General features: G+C 36.0%; 1 protein-coding gene across 2 annotated transcripts in view; it reads left to right on the forward strand.

The window, feature by feature from the left end:
* LOC108708385 (cilia- and flagella-associated protein 47) overlaps positions 1 to 26972 on the forward strand; it is a 221168-nt gene that overhangs the window by 38917 nt on the left and 155279 nt on the right. For both annotated transcript variants that reach the window (XM_041582354.1, XM_041582355.1), the window contains exons 16-23: positions 58 to 302; positions 4182 to 4312; positions 5933 to 6055; positions 7368 to 7499; positions 8755 to 8832; positions 12171 to 12315; positions 13217 to 13311; positions 25560 to 25725. In XM_041582354.1, coding sequence (XP_041438288.1) covers positions 58 to 302; positions 4182 to 4312; positions 5933 to 6055; positions 7368 to 7499; positions 8755 to 8832; positions 12171 to 12315; positions 13217 to 13311; positions 25560 to 25725 — 1115 coding nt within the window. The remainder of the gene's footprint in view (positions 1 to 57; positions 303 to 4181; positions 4313 to 5932; positions 6056 to 7367; positions 7500 to 8754; positions 8833 to 12170; positions 12316 to 13216; positions 13312 to 25559; positions 25726 to 26972) is intronic.

A 26972-nucleotide genomic window follows, 5' to 3' on the forward strand; every position in this document is an offset into this window, starting at 1 on the left:
ATGGTTTGGTCATTCTTAAAATCAGAATTAATGGAAAAAAAACAAACTTTCTTGCAGGTCAGTTACCTACACTGTGAATGGAAAACACTCTGGGCATATTCTGATAACTGCAAAAGCAGTTCCTGTTGCCCTTGAATTGTCATCGAATGAAATTGTTCTGACACCCAACTCAAACTTCTTATCAGAAAAAGGATTAAGATCTTCAGTTAGATTATACAATCGCAGGAATCATCCAGCTGAATTTAACTGGAAGCCAATCATTACTGAAAAAGGAATAGCGTTTTCTATACGTCCTGCCAGAGGTAGTGTTTTATAAAATGTGCAATTAGAATTATGTTATTTGTATTTTGAACTTTTTAATCCTTTATTTTTCTACTGATATGAGGAGTATAAACTGCCTATATTTAGTGAAATTGTGACAAACTATTCCCACTTTAAGGTGTAATCTGATATATTAACGTCTAGTTAAAGGGGTTGTTCCCATTTGAGATAGCTTTTAGTATGATGCAGGGATTGATATTCTGAGACAATTTGCAATTAGTTTCCATTTTTTATTATTTAAGGGTTTTATGTTATTTAAATTTTTATTCTGAAGCTCTTCAATTTGCATTTTAAGCAATCTGGTAGCCAGGATCCAAATTACCCTAGAAACCAATAATTGATTTAAATAAGAGAATGGACTATGAATAGGAGATCCCTGAATAGAAAGATGAGTAATAAAAATTAGCAATAACAATACATCTGTAGCCTTACAGAGCATTTGCTTTTTAGAAGGGGTCAGTGACATCCATTTGAAAGCTGAAAAGAGTCAGAAGAAAAAGGCAAATAACTATAAAACTATTAAAAATAAATAACGAAAACCAAGTGAAAAATTGCTTAGAATTGGCCATTCTATAACAATACCAAAAGTAGTGTCGTAACTACCAGGGGAGCAGGGGATGTGATTGGGCCAGGGCCTGCACCCCCTCAGGGCCCCCAGGCAGCTCGCCCGCCACTTATTCCGGGCAGTTCCGGGCATACGTCCTGCGCCAGGGCCGGCCCCCCTCTAGTTACGTTGCTGACCAAAAGTAACCTAAAAGGTGAACCACCTCTTTAAGTAGACATAAGAAATAGTGTTGCAAAATTAATAATCTATACAATTTTCTGTGCTGCTTTTTACACTTCCAAAGGGGAAGATGGGAGGCCTATTTATCAACATTCTCATTTTAACGGTTGTAGAAGTTTTTGAAACCATGAATAAACACATTTTTTTTCTAAAACCACAAATGCCATGTAATTTATTAAAAGATCCAAATAAAAAAGCATGAACAGAACAAAAATGCTTAACTATGTGCTAAAAAATACATAAATCTCTAAAACCTCTAAATATTTGACATTACTGAAAAAGTCTGAATTAGTAAAAAAAAGATTGAATAGAAGCAGCATCTATTGACTTCCAAAGGACCTAGACTACTTTTATCTGGCAAATATTTATATTTTCATGGTTTTTACATGTAATAAATCTCACATTTTTAGAGTTTTAGAGGATTTTAAAAAAAAATATTTTAGAGAAAAAATACAATTTGTGAAAAAAAATAGAAATTCAAGTGTAAATCGCCAGATTACTACATGCATTTAAAAAAATAATTATATAAACAATAGGACTGACAGAAATAGGTTTTTAATTGCAAATATGTAGTTGTCTGTAATAACTAACTTTGAGCAGTTCTTGAAACATTGCAAAATGAAAATAAAAACCTGAGTGGTTGCTGTTGGCAAATACAAGGTAGCACCATTGTTTGAAAATCATCCCCGTTCAGTAAAAGATACAAATTACTTAATGTCTTTCTTTCCAATGCTGTGGCAGAGTTCACTGATAAACTTGTCCTTAGCTTCAATTATTAAGTTCCAACCATAATTAAATTTTGTCTTATGTGTTTTTCATAAATACAGCTGATAATGCAACAGATAGTCTTGTAATTGTAAACATATAAGGGCTGATAATCAGACTCTCTCGTCTATCAAATAGATCTATTGATCAGATTTTTTTAATGTATTCAAACGTGGATTCCTAAGTACCATGCCATTTAACTAGATCACTAAAAATTACAAACTGTTTCCAGATTTAACAGTGTCCCTCATATGCTCACTGATTGCTCATTAAAATTTTATTTACTGAAGGGAATCATTGATAAGTAATGATGTGGCCTCATTAGCTTTTAATCTTCTAAAACAGTTGCTCTCGGTCCTATATGGACCAATTTCCAGCCAGTTCTTTTGAACTAAATATTTGGACAGAGACAACTTTTTTTTCTAATGCTGTACATTACCACAATGAATTTTATATGAAACAACTGCATTTGAACTGCAGACTTTCATCTTTAATTCCGTGGGTTATACAAAGGAGGAACTGAAGCCTTTTTTTATGTATGTTTTGGGTCATTGTCCATCTGTATTATGTAATGCCTCAAATCAATTTGACTGCATTTAGCTGGATTTGAGCAGACAGTATGTCTCTGAACACCTCAGAATTCATTTGGCTGCTTCTGTCCTGTGTCACATCATGGATAAACACTAGTGTCCCAGTGCCACTGGCAGCCATGCACGCCCAAGCCATAACACTGCCTCTGCCATGTTTTATAGATGATGTGATATGGTTTCGATCATGAGCTGTTCCACACCTTCTCCATTCTTTTTTCTTGCCATCATTCTGGTAGAGGTTGATCTTGGTTTCATCTGTCCGAAGAATGTTTTTCCATAATTGTGCTGGCATTTTTAGATGTTTTTTAGCCAAGTCCAATCTAGCCTTTCTATTCTTGATGCTTATGATTCGCTTGCCCCTTGCAATCATTCTGGTAAAGGTTAAATAGCACAATTCTGGAAAAACATTCTTCAGACAGATGAAACCAAGATCAACCTCTACCAGAATGATGGCAGGAAAAAAGAATGGAGAAGGTGTGGAACAGCTCATGATCGAAACCATATCACATCATCTATAAAACATGGCAGAGGCAGTGGGCTTGCATGGCTGCCAGTCTTCTCTTTATGGTAGATTTTTATATCGATACACCTGCCTCCTGGAGAGTGTTGTTCACTTTTTGGCCATTGTGAAGTGGTTTCTCTTCACCATGGAAATGATTCTGTGATCATCCACCACTGTTGTCTTCCATGGTCGTACAGGTCTTTTTGCGTTGCTGAATAGATTTTGCCACTCCTAATATTGCAGCAATTTCTCGGATGGGTTTTTTTCTGTTTTTGCATCTTAAGGATGGCTTGTTTCACCTGCATGGAGAGCTCCTTTGACCGCATGTTGTCTGTTCACGGCAAAATCTTCCACTTACAAGCACCCCCTCCCTCAAATCAACTCCAATAACAATATCTGCTTAATTGATAATGACATGATGAAGGAATTGCCACACCTGCCCATGAAATAGCCTTTGATTCAATGTCATTTGTGAGTCAATTACTTTTGAGCCCCTGAAATGAAGTGATTTTGTTAAAAAAAGGCTTTAGTTCCTCACATTTTTGTGCAATCTTTTTGTTCAACCCACTGAATTAAAGCTGAAAGTCTGCAGTTCAACTGCATCTGGGTTGTTTCATTTAAAATTCATTGTAGTAATGTACAGAACCAGAATTAGAAAAACAGTTTTCTCTGTCCAAATATTTATGGACCTAAATGTAGATATATTTTTTATAGATTTTAAAATGTATTTAGCAATTATTTAGCAATTTTTACATACTTGCATACATGCGAATGGAGGGTTTGCTTCTATTTGAAGTGTCACAGAAGGCTGCTTAATCATGAGTTTGTACAAATAAAAAAAACTTTATGGTAATGTCTATGCTATATAAGGGGTCATTCATGAATCAATACCAATGGCAGTCGTTGTGTGAAAAATGTAATTCATTAAGGTACTTACTGTACATCTAAATCAGTTCCTTGCTCAACCATATAGTTGCACTTGGTGCCACTACCTTAATCCCACCTCCTATTATAAATTATGCTCAAATTGACTTATAACAGATAATGATAAAAATATACTGTTCCATTCCATAGTTTACTCGAATTTTAAAATGTAGAAAAAGCATTAACACTCTGTATAAGGATTTTAGAAATGTTGTGGTGAAATAAGTTTGATGGGTGTCTGAATTTTGTAACACAACACAGTCTAACAGTGCCCTCTTTGACTAACTCTGAATAGGCACTGTTGATGCATATAAAGACCTTGAATGTGAAGTTGTGTGGCATCCAGGATTCGGCTCCCCTGACATTGGTGAATTTAATCTGTGTGTGCTTCATGGCAATACACTAAAGTTAAAGTGTACTGCAGAGGTAATTATATCCTACACTGCAGGTATATTGTATTGACAATAATAAAGTTTTATTTTTTTTAAATGGGATTTTCATTCATAGGAGAAAAGGAGATATGAAAATCTATATTTTTTTCTGTAAAAATATGAGATATTATACTATTAAACCTCTCTTGAAAAGTGAGATTCCTTTATGGTAGCAAATATGTTTTGGGAATAGATTTAACTGTTTCAAAGCTCTAACTATTTCATGAACTCAAGATGTACATGTTTAGAAAGTCTGAACTAATCCTGGTAAAGTGGATCTGTGATTTTATTTATTTTAAACTAGGTTCCTTATTCTACTCCCTCCGAACTAGCAGGGGTTTTATATAAAATAATGAAATATGGTTGAAAGTACACTCTATGCTGGCTGATAGCTTTTTCTTCACCAGCAGCATTATAGCCACAACTATTAGCTAGTTAAAATGTCTAAAATACCTATTTCTAAAAGTACCTCTGTACATTTTAAGCCATGTGGTACCACTGCTGCTATCACTATATTGGGTATCTAATTTGTCCCTATTTTGGCTTTTATATGTCCATTTTTTAGGTACCACCCAGTGACTCAGAAGCTAAGACCTGCACATCTATTCCCTAATAAACTCACCAGCCATAGGCTCTTTTCATTACAGTGTTGCATCACCATTTTTCTTCTATACTCTCACAAGTCATTGGAGTGTGCCTATGAAATTGGCACCCCCGGTAAATTTAGTTTTAGTTGTCCAGATCACAGTGACTAGGAGAGAATAATGGAACTTTAGTTATACTGTATATGTTATTTACTCCTATACTAAGATATAATTAATCCAAAAAAATCCTATTTGGTTTATGTAAAGTTTAAATGAGTTAATTATGGAAAGATCCCTTATCCGGAAGACCCCAGGTCCCTAGCATTCTGGATAACTGGTCCTATACCTGTAACTGTTTTTTATTTTTAACAGCAGGAAAAGAGACTGAATGAAATTAAGCTATTTTCTGTGATTTATAAACTTAACATAAACAAGTGTACAAATACAAAGCCAGCTATAATATGCCCTTTAATTTGTAAATGCTGCTAGTTTTTATGACTATGGTATTTCTACATGATAAACCACATAATGCTTTCTGTTTTCTCCATGAGAATTAGGGTTTACATAAAAAATATTGTTCTAAATGTATAAAATGGAAAGTAAAGCAAGATACAATGTTCTTAGCCTCAAATGGATATGTGCATCTTGTGCTGATTCTTAAATTTTCTTTTCATTTATCTACATAGGAGAAGGTATCACAAAAATGTAATTCAATACAATATATGTATAGCACAGACTGCTGGTGTTCCTAGCTCCAGATGTACTTGCTGTGCATTGAAGGTGTTCTATATTACAAAGTTTGAAAATGTTTACTTTTCACTTGTGTCTTCTTGGCTCCCTAATGTGTTAAAGAAAAACACAAAATTTTAGTTATAGGTAATAGAAATTGCATTTTTTATTTTTGGCATTTTTTCCTAAAACTTGAAATGTTTACATTAATAAAAAATTGATGATGTAAAATGTGTTTGGAATGGCTAAGATCTTGCCTTGCACTGTATAAGGCTTTTTAAAATCACTTCTGCCATTTTCAGCTTGGATCAACTAATATCCAATTCACGGAACAAAGGGTACTTTTTGCTGAAGCTCCACTTGGACTGACTACTTACAAGACAGCCATTCTTCAGAACACAGGGCTAAATCATGCATACTTTCAGGTAAACAAAGCAAAGTCTTAGGGGGTTATTTATCTAGGTCCGAATTTATCTCAATATTGGCTGCTACAAACTCCGATCTAACCGCTCGGGTTTGTAAATCTTATTTGTTATTACATTCTCCCGAAACTTTGCTTTGCGGGAAAAGCTCAGATTTTCATGATTTTTCTGAGTTTTCACCCGAAAGCTCCGAAAACATGGTTAAATTGCCCGAAACCCTTGTCACAACCAAAAATCAATGGGACTGTTCCCATTGACTTTTATGCAACCTCGACAAGTTTGAAAAGCCGTGTTTTTATATTCGGGCTTTTTAGCCCTCAGGGTTTAATAAATTCCGAAAAATTAGGGATTTTTTAAAAAGTCCGATTTTATAAAGAAAAAAAATTAAAAATGATTCGGATTTCGGGTATTCTGGAATATTTCTGATGTTTTTATATTTTTATTTTAATTCAGAAATGGCTAGGTTTTATAATAATACCATAGGGACAGGAAAATGCTGTTCTTTTAGGTTACTAAAATAGCATAAAGTATTTAAGTATATACCTGCTTATGGACAATTTGCTTGGATGACTTTTTATATTTACTTTTTCCAGATAGGGAGTTAGTTGCTATTAAACAACACATTTTCTCATAATGTATTGTGAATTCAACATGCTGCCAGGCATGAAATTAAAGGGATACTGTCCTGTGTATCCCCCAGGGCACATGATCTATAGCTCACTTTTACTTGTTTAAATACTGTACAGTATAAGTTCTGAGCATAATTTAGTTGTTAAGAGTCTAGGTTTGCATCACTAATGAGAGTCAGATGTCAGTTAGCATGAAGCCTGTTCCCCATTAGTCGATATGCACTGTTACTCATCCCAGGACTTATTAAGGAATGTCAGCTGTATAGTCAGTATTAGTCGAAATTCTTAAGAGCAAAGTTAAAACATTTTGGGACACGTTATCTGATTATTCATATTTCGATTAGCCCCTAGACCTCAGCATACTGTAGTTTAGACAAACTAAAAAGTTACAGTATATATTTTCTTGTTGAATTTAATTTGGTCCATTCCTCCAGAATCCCATTCTTCTGTTAAACATGGTTTAAAAAAAAATACAATTGACTAGTGTTCATTCCCATTCATGAATCTTTTTTACCTCTCTGTAAAGTGTATATATTTTAAACTTATGCCATTATACGCATATTATGGCTGTTACTCATCTTTACATTATCTCTGTCTCTGAATATGGAATTTTTCATTTTTGCAAACCATTTTTCGAGAAAAAATTTAGTCCAATTCCTGTTTATTTATAGATTTTATTCTTGCAGGTTGAAGATGTAAATCCGTTGCCTGGCATGACTGTAACACCATCTCAAGGTGTTGTACCCATTGGTGGATATGCCACTCTCCAAATCTTTTTTACCCCAGAAGCTGTAATGAAGTTTGACACCAGACTTGATGTAAGTAGACCGTACACTTCCTTTTCCAGCTTTGACAGCACTTTGGGGTAGCAGGCACATGTGCATTGGAAGCCTACCAACCAGTCGTCCTGCCCCGTGGCGCATGCTTCTGGTCGGTGATCAGCAATGGGAAATGAAATGTGGCAGCTGCCAACCATTCTGCACTGCTTTTCAGGTGGTTTTATTTTGGCAATCAGTAAGGGAAGGCAAGGGGGGGGGCAAAGAGTGGTGTGGGAGCATTCCAAGGCAAAGTAAAATTAGAGTTTTGTGGAAGTGAAAATTTGGCCAAATTTTGCATATTCCCAGCCTTATGTATAATTAGAAAGTCATTCCGTGCAAGTGCATATATTTTAAAAAACAGGGTGTTTTAGTTACAATTAATCTGGGGCCAGAGGTCCTCTACACTGTAGCAAAAAACAAAAATGTAATGAAGGTGGTTTAATACCCATATAATAACCGATCAATAGTCACTGTAATAAACAACATTTGGCAGTGCAGTTTTCTGCAAGTCCATGCTTGGGTAAGAAATATCTGAAAAGCTTCTAATCTGGAATAGTAGAATTCATTTAAAAGTCCCTCATGTGCAATGCCGTAGACAAATACAGTAAACTTGTCTAGTACAACTACCTAACATATTATTTTTAGAGAAATTATATTAAGAAAGCAGTATCCTTGCCAATGTATATTTTCTTTACTTTTTTTACTTTTTTTAAATACATAGAATTGTATACACATTGTCATACATAACAGCCCTACAGAGTAAAGTTCTCTGTCCACCATGCCTTAACTTTTTTAATATATTAACATTTAAATTTTTTACTCTTCTGACACTGCAGAGTATGTGATCCATAAAACTGCATCATCCATTAAAACATCCTGAAATTTGTGAAGGTGACTTTTCTCAGAAACATAGGGGTATATTTATCAAAAAGTGAAGTTAGAGATAGCCACAGTCCTCTAGAGTGAATTTCCGCCACTCTTCATTCATTTCTATGGGATTTAAAAAGGCGTATTAATCAAAGGATGAACTTTCAACCATTGATAAATCCCATAGAAATAAATGGAGAGTGGTGGAATTTCACTCTAGAGGATTGTGGCGATCTCCAACTTCACTTTTTGATAAATATACACCATAGGCCGATAATATTGTATTACATTGAAATCATTATAATGTCATTATACTGTTTAAACTGTATATTTCAGTTCCTATAACTACAATTAATAATGTAATCTCTGTTTATTTTATTTACTGTAGGTGTCTGTGCGTAACACAAAGCCTTTGGAGTTGAGAATTGGAGGATTTGTAATACCTCCACAAATAGAGATTTCTGTTGTAAGTTTGTAAGCTTTTCTATAGTAAACTGATTTTTGCCTCATATGTTTTTTAGGGACTTGTTTTACAAGGGACCGCAGTGCAAATAAAATGCCAAACCTAAGTTAGCTTTATTGAAGAAATGTCTTTGTATTTAAGCACAGGTTCCTGTTGGTGCAAATAGCAGCCTTATTCATATTAAGTTACAACCTCCAATGTCCCCTTTGCATACATTCCATCCACATCTTTCCCTGTCCTCGCTAATGAAACATTCATGCCTTGTACTCTCTGAACATCACTTTTTACAAACAATCTAGAACGGAACCTGATGAACCCAGAAAATGGATGGGGTCTTCAGAACCTTTGCAGGCTGGTGTTTGTATTGTCTCAGAACTTAAGTTCTGTATCACATAGGTTCTGTATCCCATAGTTTCTGAGATATTTACCTCACTGTTGATTACTGATCAAATAAATTGCTGATAAAAAACAATAAGTGCCAGCTTACTAGCCCACCAAATAGTTTTTTTTCTGGGGGGGGGGTTGAACATGGTGATATGCATTCCATGTGTCCTGTGTTATTACAAGCTTTGGAAAAAAAAAAAAGATATAAAAAAAAAAGATATCATCACTGTAAGCTAATTTTAACTTAATGGTATTCTTATTTTAGGGTTTGTGTGTACAGGTGACATGTAAAATAGTTACAAAATAAAAGAGCATCCTTTTGATCATACAGCAGTTGTTTGTTTGAATATACATGTGGAGAGAATACATTTTCTGCAAACTTGATAAACTAAGACATACATTGTCCTGTCCATTTAAGAAAACTTAATGGAAAATACATTAATATTATAAATATCTTGCACTTTGGTTGCTTTAAAAACAATTAACTAATATACAATATTTTTGCTTTGGGATTTTGGTAAAATAGTGACTATTTTCCATGCATAACCTTGGCTTACTAAAAAGCCATACATATCAAGAGAGCTTTACAAAATGAAACAGGACAGAATCATTAACTTCTAAATAACATGTTAGATTAGAAGGGCAGTGCGTGGGCTTGTTGCATCAGGTTGATGAGAGTACAGAACGAATGCTTGAAGCATCTTCAGCTTCCGTTATGTGCACTGTCCTTAGTCAGATAACACTGCAAGGCGGAAAACAAGTATTATTAAGAACATTACATTTCTTAGATACCTAACATGAAAGCAAACAAGACATGAAACTCTAAGGGCACTAAATAAGTGTAATACATAATAAGATGCAATGTTCTTTTAGGTCAAAAATGATTTTCTGGTCCCTGTGGTGCACCCATTGGGGCAAATTCCCCAACCGGTGAAAATTTGCCAGCTATGGCTTTGCAGCCATCGCAGCACTTCGCCAGGGGTAAATTCAATAGGACAATGCAAATTCACTAATGTGCGAAGTTGCGTCCAGGGCGCCGAACGCTGGCGAATTTTTGCTAGCATTACTTTGGTAATCAAAGCGCTAGCATTGCCTAATTTGTATACAGCGGGAGATGATAAAGTTACATGGACGTATAAATACATGACATTACACAAGTCCAGGGAACCTTATTAAATAAAATAGAGTTGTTATAATGCCCTACACATGAGCCCACTGTATAGTTTATGTTCCATATGTGAAAATGGAGGGGGTAACCCGGTTACCCAAAAAAAAATTACGGACATTTGCAGACTATCACTCTGAAAAAAGGAAAAGAAGCCAGCATTTTTTGGGAAGAAAATTTTTTCACATAAAGTGCATAGTCCTATGCACTCCATTGCACTTCGTCTGGTCTGAGCTGGCGAAGGCAAGTCTGGCGAATGAGGTAACATTCAGTAAAATCCGCATCTTAGTGAATTTGCAGAGTTACGTCTATTTGTCAGAGCGTAAATTTGCCTGGCGTTAGAGTGCAAAGCAAAGCTAGCGTCTATCTCCTTCACTAACGAAGTGACGCCTGTGCCCGTTAGGAAATTGGCGAAGTTCCAAAATGACGTTATGCTGGCGAAATAGAGAATCTGCCCCATTGTGTTTTTAGAGTGTACTACTACAACTTCAATTATTCACTGCCCAGCTACCAATTTAAGAAAGTCACAATGTAACAGATTGGCCTACTTCTGACTTCTTCAGCTTTTGTCCATTGAAGACATGATTCAGACAAGACATAATTTGTCAATTTTTTTTGGATTTGATTTAAAAAGTGGAAAACCGTATCAGTGTTAAATACAATGGAGTAATATCTTGAAAATGATGTGGAAGACACATGACTGATTTAATTACAAAACCTTTCAGGCTGCTCCTTTTTACTTAGAAGAGGTCCACTGTCCTATCTAGTTATAGGAAGTATATTTTTTAGTAGGTATTTTAAAGGGCATGTAAAGGCAAAAAAATAAAATCCCATTTTTACTTTCTTTAATGAAAAATAAATCTATCTCCAATGTACTTTAATTAAAAAATGTGTACCATTTTTATAAGAAACCTGACTGTATGCAGTGAAATTCTCCCTTCATTTACTGCTCTGGGTAGAAATTGTCAGATGGTCCCTAACTGCTGAGCAGGGAAACAATCATACTTATGAACAGCAGGGGGAGCCCCCGCCTTACTTCCCAGCCATGCAAACTCAAGCAGCTTTGTTTATGAGGATCCCTAAGCAGCCTAGACTAGAGTCCTGCGCGGGTCCATTTTTTGGGACCCGAACCCGACCCGTACCCGCAACCTGCAATCCGCAACCCGCACCCGCAACCCGCATTCTTACCCGCTTGGACCCGCAACCCGACCCGACCCGCAAGTACCTTCTCTGCAACCCGAACCCGCGACCGGCTGACCATCAAGAATCAGGAAGTGCTGTCATTATAAACCGGAAGTGACATCATCGGAAGTAGATATGATCAGAAAAAAGGGAGTAAAACCGGAAGTGCTGTCATTGTGTACCGGAAATGACATCATCGGAAGTGGGCGTGACCAGAAAAAAAGGAGCAAATATTTATATTGAGAAGACCCGCAGCCCGACCCGCAACCCGCAAACCCGCAGAACCGCCGACCCGCGGGTATACCCGCACCTTGAACTTCAACGAAAAACCCGCATGGTACTGCAGGTTTTTGCGGGTACCCGCGGGTACCCGACCCGCTGCAGGACTCTAGCCTAGACCACACTGAGCAAGTGCACAGTCTTGGTCTTGCAAAGATGTATAACAAAGTTACAAGATGGTGACCCAAGTTTGAAAGCATAAATTATTTGTTTGATTAGGCTTGTGGTGCAGTAAGTTCATGTTTATATTTAGTATACAAAATGCAGCATTTCTAGCCTTATTCTATTTTAGACTTTACATGCTCTTTAACATTGTTTTCTCTTTTTACAGAGCTCTTTCCTATTTCCTGGGGTGTATGCAAATTCTACTCAGGTTATACCGTTTGTGCTTCAGAATAAAAGTGTTGCACATGCAAAAGTGGAGTTTGACCTTAGCAAATACCAAGACTTTTCTATGACATTTAAAGATGGATCAGGTACTTGAACTTACATCTAATTCATTATAGCATTCAAGAAAAACTTTCTGAATTACAGTCATTGAAGTATGGCGAGTAGAGTTTTCTACTTAATAATCTGTTGTGTTTTTTGCATAATATTGGCCACATTACTCAGTACTTTATTGTTGCTGATGCACATGATGAAGTCTAATGAAAATTACCCTAAATCAAAATCTAATGAGCCTTAAAATGGACGAGAGTGTTTACATTTTTCAATTCTCTCATTAACTTAATGGTATACATTTTTCAGAGGCAAAAAAAAAAACTATTTCAACTTTGAAACGTTTTTTTTTATCTAATATATAATTTAGTACATGTAGACAAATATGAGATATTCCAGGCATGTAGCTAACTCAGGCTCACCCTTCCGTAATGCTGATGGCAGACTGGGTGTTTGCTGTACTGGCATGTTTCATCCTGCCCATAATACCCCTAATTTCCCATAAACAGGGAACCCCTGACAATGTAGCCTGATGATTTGTTTACACAAAAAAAGTGGAAGACAACAAATATACAAAAACAGAATTAGTTATAATATTTGTATCTTTTTTTCTGTTGATTAAAACAGTATTGATAATTATGGACTAGAAGTTTTAAAAAATAGATTGATTTAGTAGAATTTGTTCTGTGGATTCCGCATTTGCCATGAAAAAAATATGTATGGATCATGTGGAATTATCAGTCCATAATTATTTTTAATAAGGTGTACTAAAGTTAATAATGTGTACATCTCTAATAACCAATCATTGGTGCCATTTACTGGTCACTTTTTATAAGCTATATATTTGATAGGTTGCTATGAGTTTTGAGAATTGATGCAAAGAGACACATTGAAAGGTTTGGTAGACTAATGTATGTACTGTTTTTGTGCTTGTTTTAGCAGTTGAAAATAATCCATTATATCCTCTTCTGTATATTGTGGAGTTAGAAGAGAAGGAATCACTTGAATGCTCTCTACATTTTAATCCCAAAGAAGTAAGTATGGGTATATTGTCTCTACCTAGATATGTGTCTGTCAAAGGAAATGTTACGTTTGCATATCAGTGTATATAACATTACATATTACATAGCATTTGATGTATATTGGACCAGTGATTGGTTTGGTCATTTACCTCTTCATCAGTCTGGACATAGAGTGGGAGAGCGGTATACAAACTGAACAGAGATTAAAACAATGACCCCTTCAAGTATGGCTGTTTTACTAGTTTCTTATTGAATATTTTCACACTTTATACAAAATATTAATGATTTTGCTATATAGCTAGAGACATGCTGTCTATATACATAAAGGAGCTCAGTTTGTTGGTCATCCCTCTGGAATGTTGATTACCTCAACATATTATTACAGATGTAAGATTGTCTTGTAATTTTAGAATATATACACTTATATTATGAAGAATGTATGCTAATTACATGAAATTCATTATACCTGTATTTCCCAGGAAATGCATAAAATTAAATGTATTCTACTATTGATCTCTTGATATAAAAATGCTTAATGCGTTAATCTGTACATTTGAATACAGTTTAAGTAAAATCCACTCTTCCTTTTTACTGACAGAAGCCCTGAAGCACATTGCATTGTCACTGTTTGATAAATCATTATGATTACTTCAGAGGATAAAGTCTGTTTAAAGTTATAATGTTTTTCTAAGTAGGACATATTATTAATTCTTTTGGTAGGAATTAATATGGTTATAGAAAGCGCTAAAATGGATATATGTATGTCTTTCTATTACAGATATTGTAGTTTGCATATGAAAACATTCTTTAATAATTTAGTGACCCATATAAATCTATTCTGTGTATACATACATTAATATATATGATGTTTACAGAAAAAAATAGGAAATTCTGTTTTATTGTCAAGGACACAGCTGGAGTATTTAGAAAAAAATTAATTCATCTCTTAAAGTTTCCAGACCCTGGTAACCTGCCACCTGAGGCAAGGTTCTTACTTATCTCATATCATCAAAATGTCAGCCCCCCCTAACCTATATATGGCTGGGACTTGACCAGATATCAGTCAGGCTGGCTGACTGTTGTTGGACAAGGAATGTTTATTAAAAACAATGGAGGCACAACAAGGGATAAGGTGAGAGAGACAGGGAAAAAATAAATATATACACACACACACACACACATTGGGATCAATTGTAAAAGTGTATATTAGTGATCATTAGTAGTGATTAGTCCAGTTGAAAAGTTTGTGTTAACACTTAAATTGTTACTTCTTTGTTAGTCCAAAAGTCAGGTGATAATTTGTTCCCCGGTTGCTGCTTCCTCAAATGAGGAAATCTAGAACTCAAAACAGCACACACATACCATAAAATTGTGCAACTTTATTTAAAAGCAAAGTTGCATGATTCAAACAATAAAAGCCTCAAGATTCTAAGGCTATAAATAGAGAATGTAACAGCCTTAGCTCTGTGTATATTTCGCCATTATATGCCCAGTCAAAACAGGATATCAGGCCTCATAAATCTAAATTAGTACCTAAATTATGATATATAAGAATGTGTGATTGTTTGTTTTTGCATATTATTATTAATAATATTAATATTATTAATGTTTTTGCATATTATTATACATTTTTAGTCAACCATAAAATGGAAAAAGTACCTAAATTATGATATATAAGAATGTGTGATTGTTTGTTTTTGCATATTATTATTAATAATATTAATATTATTAATGTTTTTGCATATTATTATAAATTTTTAGTCAACCATAAAATGGAAAAAAATGTGCACAGTGAAAGAAAATGTTGTATTAAAGGAGAAGGAAAGGCAACAGGGATGCCAAAAGTTAGGCATCCCCCAGTGATTGTATTCACTTATCTGATACCTCAGGCCATTGCTCCTATCAGCAGGAGCCCTGGGGTTCTTCTCACTGAGAACCATGGAGCGATCCTTTTCCTGCATCTTCATTCTAAGTAGAATATACTTCTCATAATTCTCGTAATTAAAGAAATGTTTTTAGGTATTTTTTTTATAAAATTTTATTTTGATATTTAGCTCATGAAATATCAAAATCCATAATTTGTTTTGAACAAGACAAACAAATATGTTCACCACAAGCCTTATTCATTGAATTAATGTTGAACAAGATCGATACAGTATATAAGTAACCACAACAAAGCAATGGATACATACTAACTTGTATATACTACATGATCCAGTTTCACTTTTTAATCTAAATGTGAGCACTTTGTCACAACATTATAAATGTTACACCACTGTAATGAATAGTTAGACATGAATTTGTTAGTAATGAGCTAAATATGTACTGTTCATTGCTACATAGTTATCATATCAGAATTATACAGGTTTCCTTTTGTGCAACATCATTACTTGCCTAGAAGAATAACTGAGCTAATAAGCTGTCACTTGACTTGTATTGTACAGTGGTGAAGCATTTCTTTTTTGTACAGCTGAGAGCCATAAGTTATGCAGTTAATGTGCTATAGTGTGTGTGTGTATTCTCGTGGATAGTGGAATAAATGACTACTGCATTTTCTTTTTTATTTTAACATAATTACTTTTCATACTGAGCTGCTGAATATATTATTATATATTGTTGCACTGCAAACAGCTGCCTTATTAAGGGACTATTGTATTGTCCCCATGAAGAGACTGCTAAAAAGAAATATTTATTCTGCATCTTTGCAGAAATCATGTGATCAAAGTGTATATTGTGTCTTATACTTGAATATATTGACTTTTGTCAATAACCATAACCAGTACAAATGTAAAATGTAGTGTTTAACAATCTTTAGCATTTGCAGTGTATATTAGCAATACTGCTGCTAAGCATACTGTATATTGCATATTATATTGCATTGTATGAACATTTATTATTGCACATTATAAATAGTCTCCACATATCATTTGTAACATTGGTGTGTGTTATACAGTCAGCACTGGTGGAAAATCTGTCCCTGAATCTTACACTGCATGTGCGGATTGACCTGAGTCTTCTGCCAGAGAGCAGGAAAGAAAAAAGTGGCGGTGTAGAATGACTAGAGTCCTTCATGATGCGCTCTGTCTTTCAGGGACATCGCATGGTATAAATGTCCTGAATTGTTGAAATTGGTGTGCTGATGATGTGAGCCGTTTTCACTACTGTTTGCAAGGCTCTTTTCTTGTGCAGACCAGATGTCGTACCATGATGTAATACAGCCTGTGAGGATGGACTCCACAGCGCACCTGTAGAAACTGGTGAGGACTGTGGTGGACATCCGGGATTTTTTCAGACACCGGAGAAAGTGATGGCATTGGTCAGCCTTGTTGATGACAGCTGCTGTGTGCTCTGTTCTCTTAAAGGTTAGCACTGAGGGTGACCCAGAGGAACATGAAGCTGCTGGCCCTCTACACAGTGTCCCCTCAAATGTAGATGGAAGCATGAGTTGCATAATGTTTCTTGAAATCTATGACCAGCTCTTTATTTTTGCTGGTATTGAGAGAGACATTATTCTCCTGATACTACTCTGCCAGGAGTCTCACCTCTTCCCTGTAGGCCGTCTCATCAATGTTGTTGATTTGGCCCATAATAGTGGTGTTGTCGGCAAACTTAATTATGGTATTAGAGCTGTGTCTGGACATACAGTCATGTGTGAACAAGAAGATGAGTAGTGGGCTCAGGATGCTTCCCTGCTGTGTGCCGGTGTTAGGGATCAAGGTGGTGATTTTACGAATCCGTACATACTGTGGTCTGTTTGTGAGAAAGAGCTGTAATTCAAAAATAACAGTCTGGAATAGCAGGCTCTATTGTCCTGGCGAGCCAGGATGGTGTGAAATGTGTGTGAAATAGCTTCGCAGTGGATCTATTGTGGATCTATTGTGGTGATATGAAAACTGTCTGGAATAGAGTTCTTAATATGTCTTAGCACCAGCCTCTCAAAGCACTTCATTGCAATGGGGGTTAGTGCTACAGGGCGATAGTTATTAAGGCAGGTCACTTTGTTTTTCTTGGGGACAAGACCAATTCTGGTATTTTTGAAGCAGATGGGAACAGTTGAGCTCTGCAAAGAGGTGTTAAATATGTCAGTGAAGACAACGGACAATTGTTCACTGAAAGTTTTTAAAACATGCCAGTTCCATTCTGCTGAGAAACTTCTAGCATTAATTTTTAACATCCGGAAATCGTAAAAATTTTGAGCATTAAAAATAGTTATAAAAGAAAATAAATAAAATCTTAGGCCATCTTCTATTATATGGCAATTCTCTATAGTATAAAACCAGGGAACAATTCCATTTGAAGAATTCATTTAAATTTCAAGTTCAAGAAATACATGATTTATGATATATGCAATTTTAATAAATTTGTACAAATTCTTCATAGAGAATTGGTTATTACTGGAAGAACATAGGGATAGGCAATTAAAAATGGGCCAGATATTCCTTGAAGCTGTCTCTGCTCTGTATTTTTATTTTATCTTAAACCTATATTTTCAGTGGGGAACAGAGATATTTACACTCCATGCATGGGTCACCTGTAAATCAAATAAATAAAATGCAGGCAGCACTGGAAAGAAGTGTCAGAGAACATGAAATGTTGCTAGTTATTGTAATATTTTATACCACTTACTCTGCACTGGTTTTATTGCTATGATACACTCTGAAGTGTCTTCAGTGATACGTCCTGTGGTCCTTCCATGCTGTTTGTTAAGCTGTCACTATGTGTTGTCTAGAAGCCTGCCTAGGGTAACTAAAGCAATGTTCCCTTTATACACTAACACAAAAATGAAAAAGGATCAGCAGGAAAAGAAACGCTTTTCAAAGACAAATCACATTTTCCTTCAGAGAAACACTGATCCTTCTTATATATGGTTTACATATTAAAGTAACCCATTACTAGGCTTTTCACGTTTTTTATCATGTGCTTCATTGTCTAGTTCACCACAGCAGAATGTCTAATTTAGCTATAATGAACCATGGGAGCCATATGAACTCGTACCATAATAGATAAACTATTATACATTACTGTCTCATTAGTACTTATAAGTAGTGTTTTTACCTGCAGATGCCCCGCTACAGTATTTTTTTATTTATTATGACTGTGTTGCAAAATGTTACTGGCACAATTAGCAAAGATTGAATGTTAATGTAGAGAATGAGCGTCTCTTCCAAGATCAGTTAAAACAACTTACTCATTAAGCTTGAACAAATTTGTGATTAGAGGGGTTTATGAGCAAAGAGTTAAAAGAAATATAGACATTATTAAATAACTAAATACAATTATATTATGAATTACAAATAACCTGTCATTAATTTACAGTTGCCAGTATGTCAGACTGTAAAAAGGGCTCAGTCATTTCATGAACATTCTGAGATTTTGCATGGTACAAATATGCTTCAAGTAAAACTGTCATTACTCTTCAAATTAAGATATATATTTACGTGAAACTCATTTGCTTCTCTGCAAGCTGCCGGATGGAATTCTTTCAATGTATCATCTGCCTTACTGCCAGTGCATGGCCCATCTCTCATCTCAGTTCATCTACTCTCTCCCAGCTCATCATCTACATCTCCCTCTAATTCTCCCATCATTATGCTCAATTAATTATGCTGTGTTCTCAATTTCTTGCTCCAGTTTATTTTTATTTTTCTCTGTCGCTCTTGTTTGGGAAATCTAAGAAGTACAATTTTGTGGCAGAATGATCAAATATTAAACTGGGGAATCTTAAAGGAGAATTCAACCCTCTTTCTACCTCATTAGTTTTGTCCTCCACACCTAAAGCCAGCTTCGTGGGATGGCAAATGACCTTGTCTGACCCCAAAATACCTCTGCATTTGCATTGTATTCACTCCAGCTTGGGCTGATTTTCTTTGATATGTGCAGTTGCAGAACCGTTTTCCCCTCCTCTGTTTTCCTTGTCCCGCCGATAGTGAAATGTGCGCATGCGCATTTGATCTCCAGCGTGTGCCTGTTTCTGTTAGCTTTTATGCAAATTACTCTGGTGGTCAGGAGAAAACAGTCTCCTGAATGCACGCTCAAAAGGAAGCATAATGCAGACATGTCTGTCTAACTCACACATCTGAAGGGGCCCCCGTCCCGGCCACATCTCAAGTTTCAATTACCCCCCCCATACGTCTCCTTTCACTCTCCTCCCAACTCGGTCCACATCCCTCAGTGCACAAGCTCTCCGCACCGCCTCCCCAAACCCCAGTACACAAGCTCTGTGCCCTCCCTCAAAAGCCCTCAGCTGTCAACTTTAATTACCTTTGATAGAACACGCAGCACTCCAAAGCAGAAGTTTGCGTTGAGTAAAACATAGGATTGTGCAATAACTCTGGGATCCGAGGATGAAATCTCTCACATACGCAGACTTCATAATGAAGCGCAGGCGGAAGAGCATAGTGCAGGTGGAAGACTGAAGCAGGAGAATACGGAAGTACACAAATGAAAATGGCGCCCCTGAAGGAGCAAAACAGAAGTGAGAAAAACTATGACTTGGTAAAGTTAAGTGCCAGCCAGAGTAAGCATTTCAGTTGGGGCCCTCAATCCCAATTCATACTTGGGTATAAAAAATGTGAGAACGGTTGAATTCTCTTTTAAAGGTAAAAGTAAATTGATCTGAATTGCCTAATTAAATTATGGTGTTAACCATCATTATTGCTAAGTAAAAAAATACCTGTTCATAATAATTCTGCCCCATTATTTACACATTTGTGGTTGTCAATAATCATAAATATAGTGCCCCTATCTCCGACCTTTGGTTCATCTTTCTTACATCCATGTCTTGCCTAAGTACCTGTCTCTTCTGTAGTTCACTGTTTCTCTCTTAATAATAAATGTAACTTGAAAAATTCCCTAGTACACTAGTAGACTATTTTCCTTTCCCTTCAAGTTAACTTCTAACCTCCTAGTAACTATTTTTAGGTCCTTTATTGTCATCTGTAATTTAAATTAGAATTTACCAAATCTGAACACTGAATATCAATTATTCATCCTTATATTACTCCAGAAATAAAGTGTTATCATTTATCCAAATCCTGAAATGAATCTTGTATATGGTTAATTTCCCCTACATTTTTTACAACCTTTCCTAAATTCATCTAGAATATTTCACTCCAGTTGATACCTCCTGATTAGGAGGCTTGAGTTTGTAAACCGAAACGTTGAAATAAATCTACCAGCTTTTTTTCACTTATCAAGACCTATGTGTGCGGAAGTTTTTTTGCTTTATAGATATGAATTTTTGTCCAGCACCTGGGCATCAACATGGCTATCTGAGTGCACCTATCTAGTTATATGTCTATGTCTATGTCTGTATATATATATATATATATATATATATATATATATATATATATATATATATATATATATATATATATATATATATATATATATATATATATATATATATAAATATCTATATCTACATCTATATATATATATATATATATATATATATATATATATATATATATACACACACACACACACATTTTCTTCATAATCTACCCCATCTATACCTCTACTCAAAGATGTATCTATTTCCTACTCCTGTTCATTCTGTCAGTAATTGATTTTTCCCCATCTCTCACCCAAATTCATTTATTACCTATTTTGACCATCCCATACCCATGTAATTCATTCTTTCTTCCCTCTTCTGAGGAATGTTATGAGTACATACCATAATCTATTATGATGGTGCACTAAAAAAACAAACCATCAAAAAAAGAGAGAGATTGTGAATTAATGATGTCAATCAAAGATCCACAGATTATTGTTTGGCATGCACTATGGCATCACCTTGCCATTGGTTGATGCAAATTATTGCATCACAAGCTGGACTGTATATAATCATTTTCTTGTACTCATTTATAATTGAGAGTGCTTTTCCATACTGCACAATTCTCTCATTACAGCAGGGAGATTCATTTTTTTTTTTGAGGGTTTAGTGTTTTGGGTATTGATTTTTTTCCTGGAGTGGTTTGCTTCCTTGCAGTAGGAAGTGAAGGATGGAATTACATAGTAACATAGTAAGTAAGGTTGAAAAAAGACACATGTCCATCGAGTTCAACCTTTTTTTTTTTTTTTTTATTAACTACCTATCTGCCAGTTGATCCAGAGGAAGGCAAAAAACCCATCTGAAGCCTCTCCAATTTGCCTTAGAGGGGGAAAAATTCCTTCCTGACTCCAAAATGGCAATCGGACTAGTCCCTGGATCAACTTGGACTATGAGCTATTTCCCATAACCCTGTATTCCCTTACTTGCTAAAAAGCCATCCAACCCCTTCTTAAAGCTATCTAATGTATCAGCCAGTACAACTGATTCAGGGAGAGAATTCCACATCTTCACAGCTCTCACTGTAAAAAACCCCTTCCGAATATTTAGGCGGAACCTCTTTTCTTCTAATCGGAATGGGTGACCTCGTGTCAGCTGGAAAGACCTACTGGTAAATAAAGCATTAGAGAGATTGTTATATGATCCCCTTATATATTTATACATAGTCATCATATCACCCCTTAAGCGCCTCTTCTCCAGCGTGAACATCCCCAATTTGGCCAGTCTTTCCTCATAGCTAAGATTTTCAATACCTTTTACCAGCTTAGTTGCCCTTCTCTGTACCCTCTCTAATACAATAATGTCCTGTTTGAGTGATGGAGACCAAAACCGTACGGCATATTCTAGATGGGGCCTTACAAGTGCTCTATACAGTGGAAGAATGACCCCCTCCTCCCGTGACTCTATGCCCCTTTTAATACAGCTCAAGACCTTATTTGCCCTTGATGCTGCTGACTGGCATTGCTTGCTACAGCCAAGTTTATCATCTACAAGGACTCCAAGGTCCTTTTCCATAATGGATTTGCCTAGTGCAGTCCCATTAAGGGTATAAGTGGCTTGGATATTTTTACATCCCAGGTGCATGACTTTACATTTATCAACATTGAATCTCATTTGCCACTTAGCTGCCCAGATTGCCAGTTTGTCAAGATCCTGTTGCAAGGATGCCACATCCTGGATGGAATGAATTGGGCTGGATAATTTTGTGTCATCTGCAAACACTGATACATTACTTACACACCCTCCCCTAAGTCATTAATGAACAAGTTAAATAAAAGTGGACCCAATACTGAGCCCTGGGGGACCCCACTAAGAACCTTACTCCAAGTAGAGAATGTCCCATTAACAACCACCCTCTGTACCCGATCCTGTAGCCAGTTTCCTATCCATGTGCAAACGACTTCATTAAGCCCAACAGACCTTAGTTTAGAAAGCAGTCGTTTGTGGGGCACAGTATCAAACGCTTTGGCAAAATCCAAATAGATCACATCTACTGCACCCCCACTATCCAGAATCTTACTTACCACATCATAAAATGCAATCAAATTCGTCTGACATGACCTATCCTTCATAAAGCCATGCTGATTGTTGCTCATAATGCCATTCATTAGGACAAAATTTTGAATGTGATCCCTTAACAAGCCTTCAAATAATTTGCCCACCACAGATGTCAAGCTTACTGGCCTATAATTGCCAGGCTGAGATCGTAATCCCTTTTTAAATATTGGAATAACATCAGCTTTTCTCCAATCCATAGGCACCATACGAGATGACAGTGAATCTGAGAAAATCAGAAATAAGGGCTGGTCTAAAACTGAACTAAGCTCTCTTAGAACCCGGGGGTATATGCCATCAGGCCCTGGAGCCTTGTTTACATTAATTTGTATTAAAGCTTTTTGAATCATATCCTGAGTCAGCCACTGACTAGATTGAGCTGAACCATTCGTGCAGTTATTAAGTGAGCCTGTGAACCCAGACTCCTTTATTGTATACACTGAAGAAAAGAACTGATTTAACACATTTGCCTTATCTGTATCTGTTACAACCATACTGGTACCATTATTTAATGGAGCAACACTCTCAACCTGCATCTTTTTACTATTAATATATTTAAAAAACTTTTTAGGGTTAGTTTTCACCTCCACCGCAATTAACTCTTCATTTCTTTTCTTAGCCTTCCGGATTGCTGATTTACAACATTTATTACAGTGTTTATATTCATTAAATGCAGCTTCTGTCCCTACAGATTTGTAGTTTTTAAATGCCTTTCTCTTCTTTCCCATTAACATCTTTACCTCTGTATTAAGCCACACAGGATGATTCTTAGAGCTTCTACGTTTAGTTAAGGGAATAAATTGAGAACAGTAATGATTTAATATCATTTTAAAGGACAACCATTTCTGTTCTGTGTTTTTAGCTGAAAACCTAATGCCCCAATCAATGCTCTGTAGGGCAGCCCTCAAGGCACTAAAATTAGCTTTGGCAAAATTCATGGTTTTTGTTGCCCCAGTATATTTTTGTTTTTTGCACCAGACATTAAAGGATATAACATTATGGTCACTATTACCCAGGGGTTCAATGACTTGCACATTTGCTATAAGTTCTGGGTCATTTGAGATCACTAAATCAAGAATAGCATTTTTTCTGGTAGGCTCCTCAACAACCTGTGCTAAAAAATTGTCGTGCAATAAGTTTATAAACTTGTTCCCATTAACTGATCTAGCAGTACCGTTGCTCCAGTCAATATCTGGGCAATTAAAATCCCCCATTATCATTACTTTACCTAAACTAGCAGCCTTTTCTATTTGCATTAGGAGCTTTGTCTCTTCCTCCTCACTTACATTAGGGGGTCTATAGCATACTCCTACAATTAATTTGCTGGATTCTTTACAATTGGTGAAGAACTCCACCCATACGACTTCTGTGGAGATACAGTCTAGATGAGCGAAAGGTGATTTTATTCAGGATGATGATTACACATCCTTTCTGTAGGAATGCCCTGTGCATTTTTGCACTGATATCCACTCAGTGTGTCTGCAAGCAGACCGATGCTGTGCCTGTCAGTGCAGAGACACAGTTGAGCGGATGGGAGCACATTGGGTTCTCTCCACCTGTGGGGGGGGGGATGCAGGTGGAGAGAAACTGATTCTTGTCCTTGTGTGCACTCATTTTAAATGTCTACCAAATGCAGATAGAGTGAAAGCAACCCTGTTTTACTGCAAGATGCTTGACTATTTTTTTTAAGTATAGCCAGACTGAGTATATGCATGTGAGTACACTGTATGTATTTGGAAGCTGCTCCATTCTACACTTTTAGACAATACATATTTTATAAAATGTTGTATAGTATGCTAAATCTTCTTCATTTGTGTGGCAGATGCAGTGCAGTTTGGAGCGGTCTTTTTTCTTTGTTTTGATGCAGTGCAAATGCCTTTAATAAAAACAAAATTACATGACTCTTAATGATAAACATTTTTAGGTTAGTGTCACATACACACACATATAACTTGTCATGGAAGGGTGCCAAATTCTGACAGTCCTAACAATAGAAACTCACAGATGACAATTGTATTTATGTGTGTGAAGGTTCTCATTCATTTAGGTCATGGTATATCTATAGTAATAAGTCAAATCAACTGGACTTGCTGTATTTTTCTTGAAAAAGAAAGAAAAAGAAAAATACACCAAGCCCAGTTGATTTGACTTATTAATGTAGACAATTGTATCCATTTTGCTGCCACTTATTTTCTCTGGAAGAACTGCTGAAAGTTCAAAGGTTGGGCATCCCTGGTGTAAACACTAAAAATATAGTTATTACAATAGTATAATCTGTACTTCTGGACACTTTGTTTCCAAGGGACTGCTTTGACCAAGTCTGTTCTTTGTTGTACAGCCTTGTAACATTACTATTTTAATTGCAGTAAAGTACATTTCTCCAAAACAAACTAGTTATAAATTAAAGATGCCAATTCTGCATCCTTTCATATGTCATTGAACTACAGCTCCCACCATTCCACTGACAGCTGTAGATGAACAACTTCAGTAGGGTTGCAGGTTGCTCATTTTAAATTCTGTGTGCACATAGGTCTTGTTGGGCAGGTAAATATTTTCTTTTCCAGAAGTCAAAATGTTGTTGTTTGTTTCAGCTATTGTTCTGTGCCAATGATCAATTGTTTCCCTAAGTAAACTGCAGTAGTTGTACATACATTTATTGCATAGATTTATTATTTTCATTAATTCTTCCAAGTGCAAAACATGGATAACTATTAAAGTGTGCTACCTACAGGGAATGTATGTATGTTGTAGCTAAGTAATTCATCTGTTAGTTAATAAATTATTTTCCTGGTGTGTAAATTTACATTTGTATATTTCTGAATGCCACAAATGGTAGTAATAAAATTACTTTTTTCTTTTTGTACTGCAGGTGGCAGCATATGACTTTGAGCTCCCTATCAATATTAATTTCACTGGAGACTTAAATGCTGGTAGCTCTGTGCCTGTGACTCCTACCAGCTCTGAAAAGCATCTTGTTACTCCCAGACCTCAAATAGTAAATGTGGTCACTCCAAAATGTAGAATAAATGCAACTGGTATGTAGACAAAAATAATTTTTCATTTGTTGGTTTTACTGTATGCTTATTTAGAAAAAAAACTAGGGTGAAGCAGGGTAGGGGTGCAACTTGGAGGGGTAGCAGTGAGCTAGCAGTGAGCTAGCGTCTAGCAGGGGAACATGAAAGAGAGAGGCAGGTGTGATGGGTTTGGGTTGTTGGCAGTGTCGGACTGGCCCACAGGGATACCAGGAAAACTCCTGGTGGGCCCAGGTGTCAGTGGGCCCTCCTGCTTCAAAACATTTGGCCTATTTCATGGCCATTCCCTATTTAGATGAGAACACAGAGACTAAATAGATTGAATAATAGATTATAGCATGTAAAGAAAAGAGAGAATAGAGGTTGTGTGAGGAGAGGAATTTTAATAGTACTGAGAGTGGGTCCCTGATCTAAGGTATTTTGGTGGGCCCCTGGTCTAATATTTTTGGGTGGGCCCCAGGTGTCCCAACCAACTGGTTGTTGGTTTGCAATAGTTGGTAAGGTGCCTGAGTGTTGGCCTTGGACACCTACAGCACAACTGGGCCCAGCACTGATAAGTAGGTTCTGCAAACCAAGCTCTTTGATAAGTTTACAAGCTTGCACATGTACTTAGGTACAAATAAACTATGAAGCCTGGAGGAAGAGCACCTTTAAAAGCCTCTTAAACTTGTATTCTTTCTATCTCACTTACATTAAGCAAAGAAAATTAAACATAAATATATATTGTATATATTATGACAGCAAACCTGATGAACTGTAGCCTGTGCAAGCTGTGATAAAGGGAATGTAATATTGAATATGTCATATCTGATTTTCGGTTGGACATGAGAAATAGTTTTGCTGAATTTCCTATCAACGGAGATGGATTCTTTATTAATAGTATTTTCATCTTCGCATGCTTATTATTATAAACTTTTTACGTATGCTTCCAATATGTATTACTACAAATAGTAGTTCTGACTGATATACAGTAAGCCTACATTTTTAAATATACTGTGGTTGTGTTGGTGGTCTTTATCACTACCAGCTACTTAGCTGTTTGTTCACAGTAATATGTTAAAATGACCTATATCTAATTTCCCATTAACATTCCTAGTTTTTAGAGCCAACATTAACTAAATCCTAAAGTTTATTAAAGTGTGATGTGCCTAATTTGTCTCGTTATTACATTCATTTAGGGCTTTTGGGTGGTGTTGAAAACTTCTTTCAATTTTGATGTGAAGCAATCATTTTTGTGCTAGATTTGTATT

Source organism: Xenopus laevis, chromosome 2L (assembly GCF_017654675.1).
Source record: "Xenopus laevis strain J_2021 chromosome 2L, Xenopus_laevis_v10.1, whole genome shotgun sequence".
Taxonomy (NCBI): Eukaryota; Metazoa; Chordata; class Amphibia; order Anura; family Pipidae; genus Xenopus; species Xenopus laevis.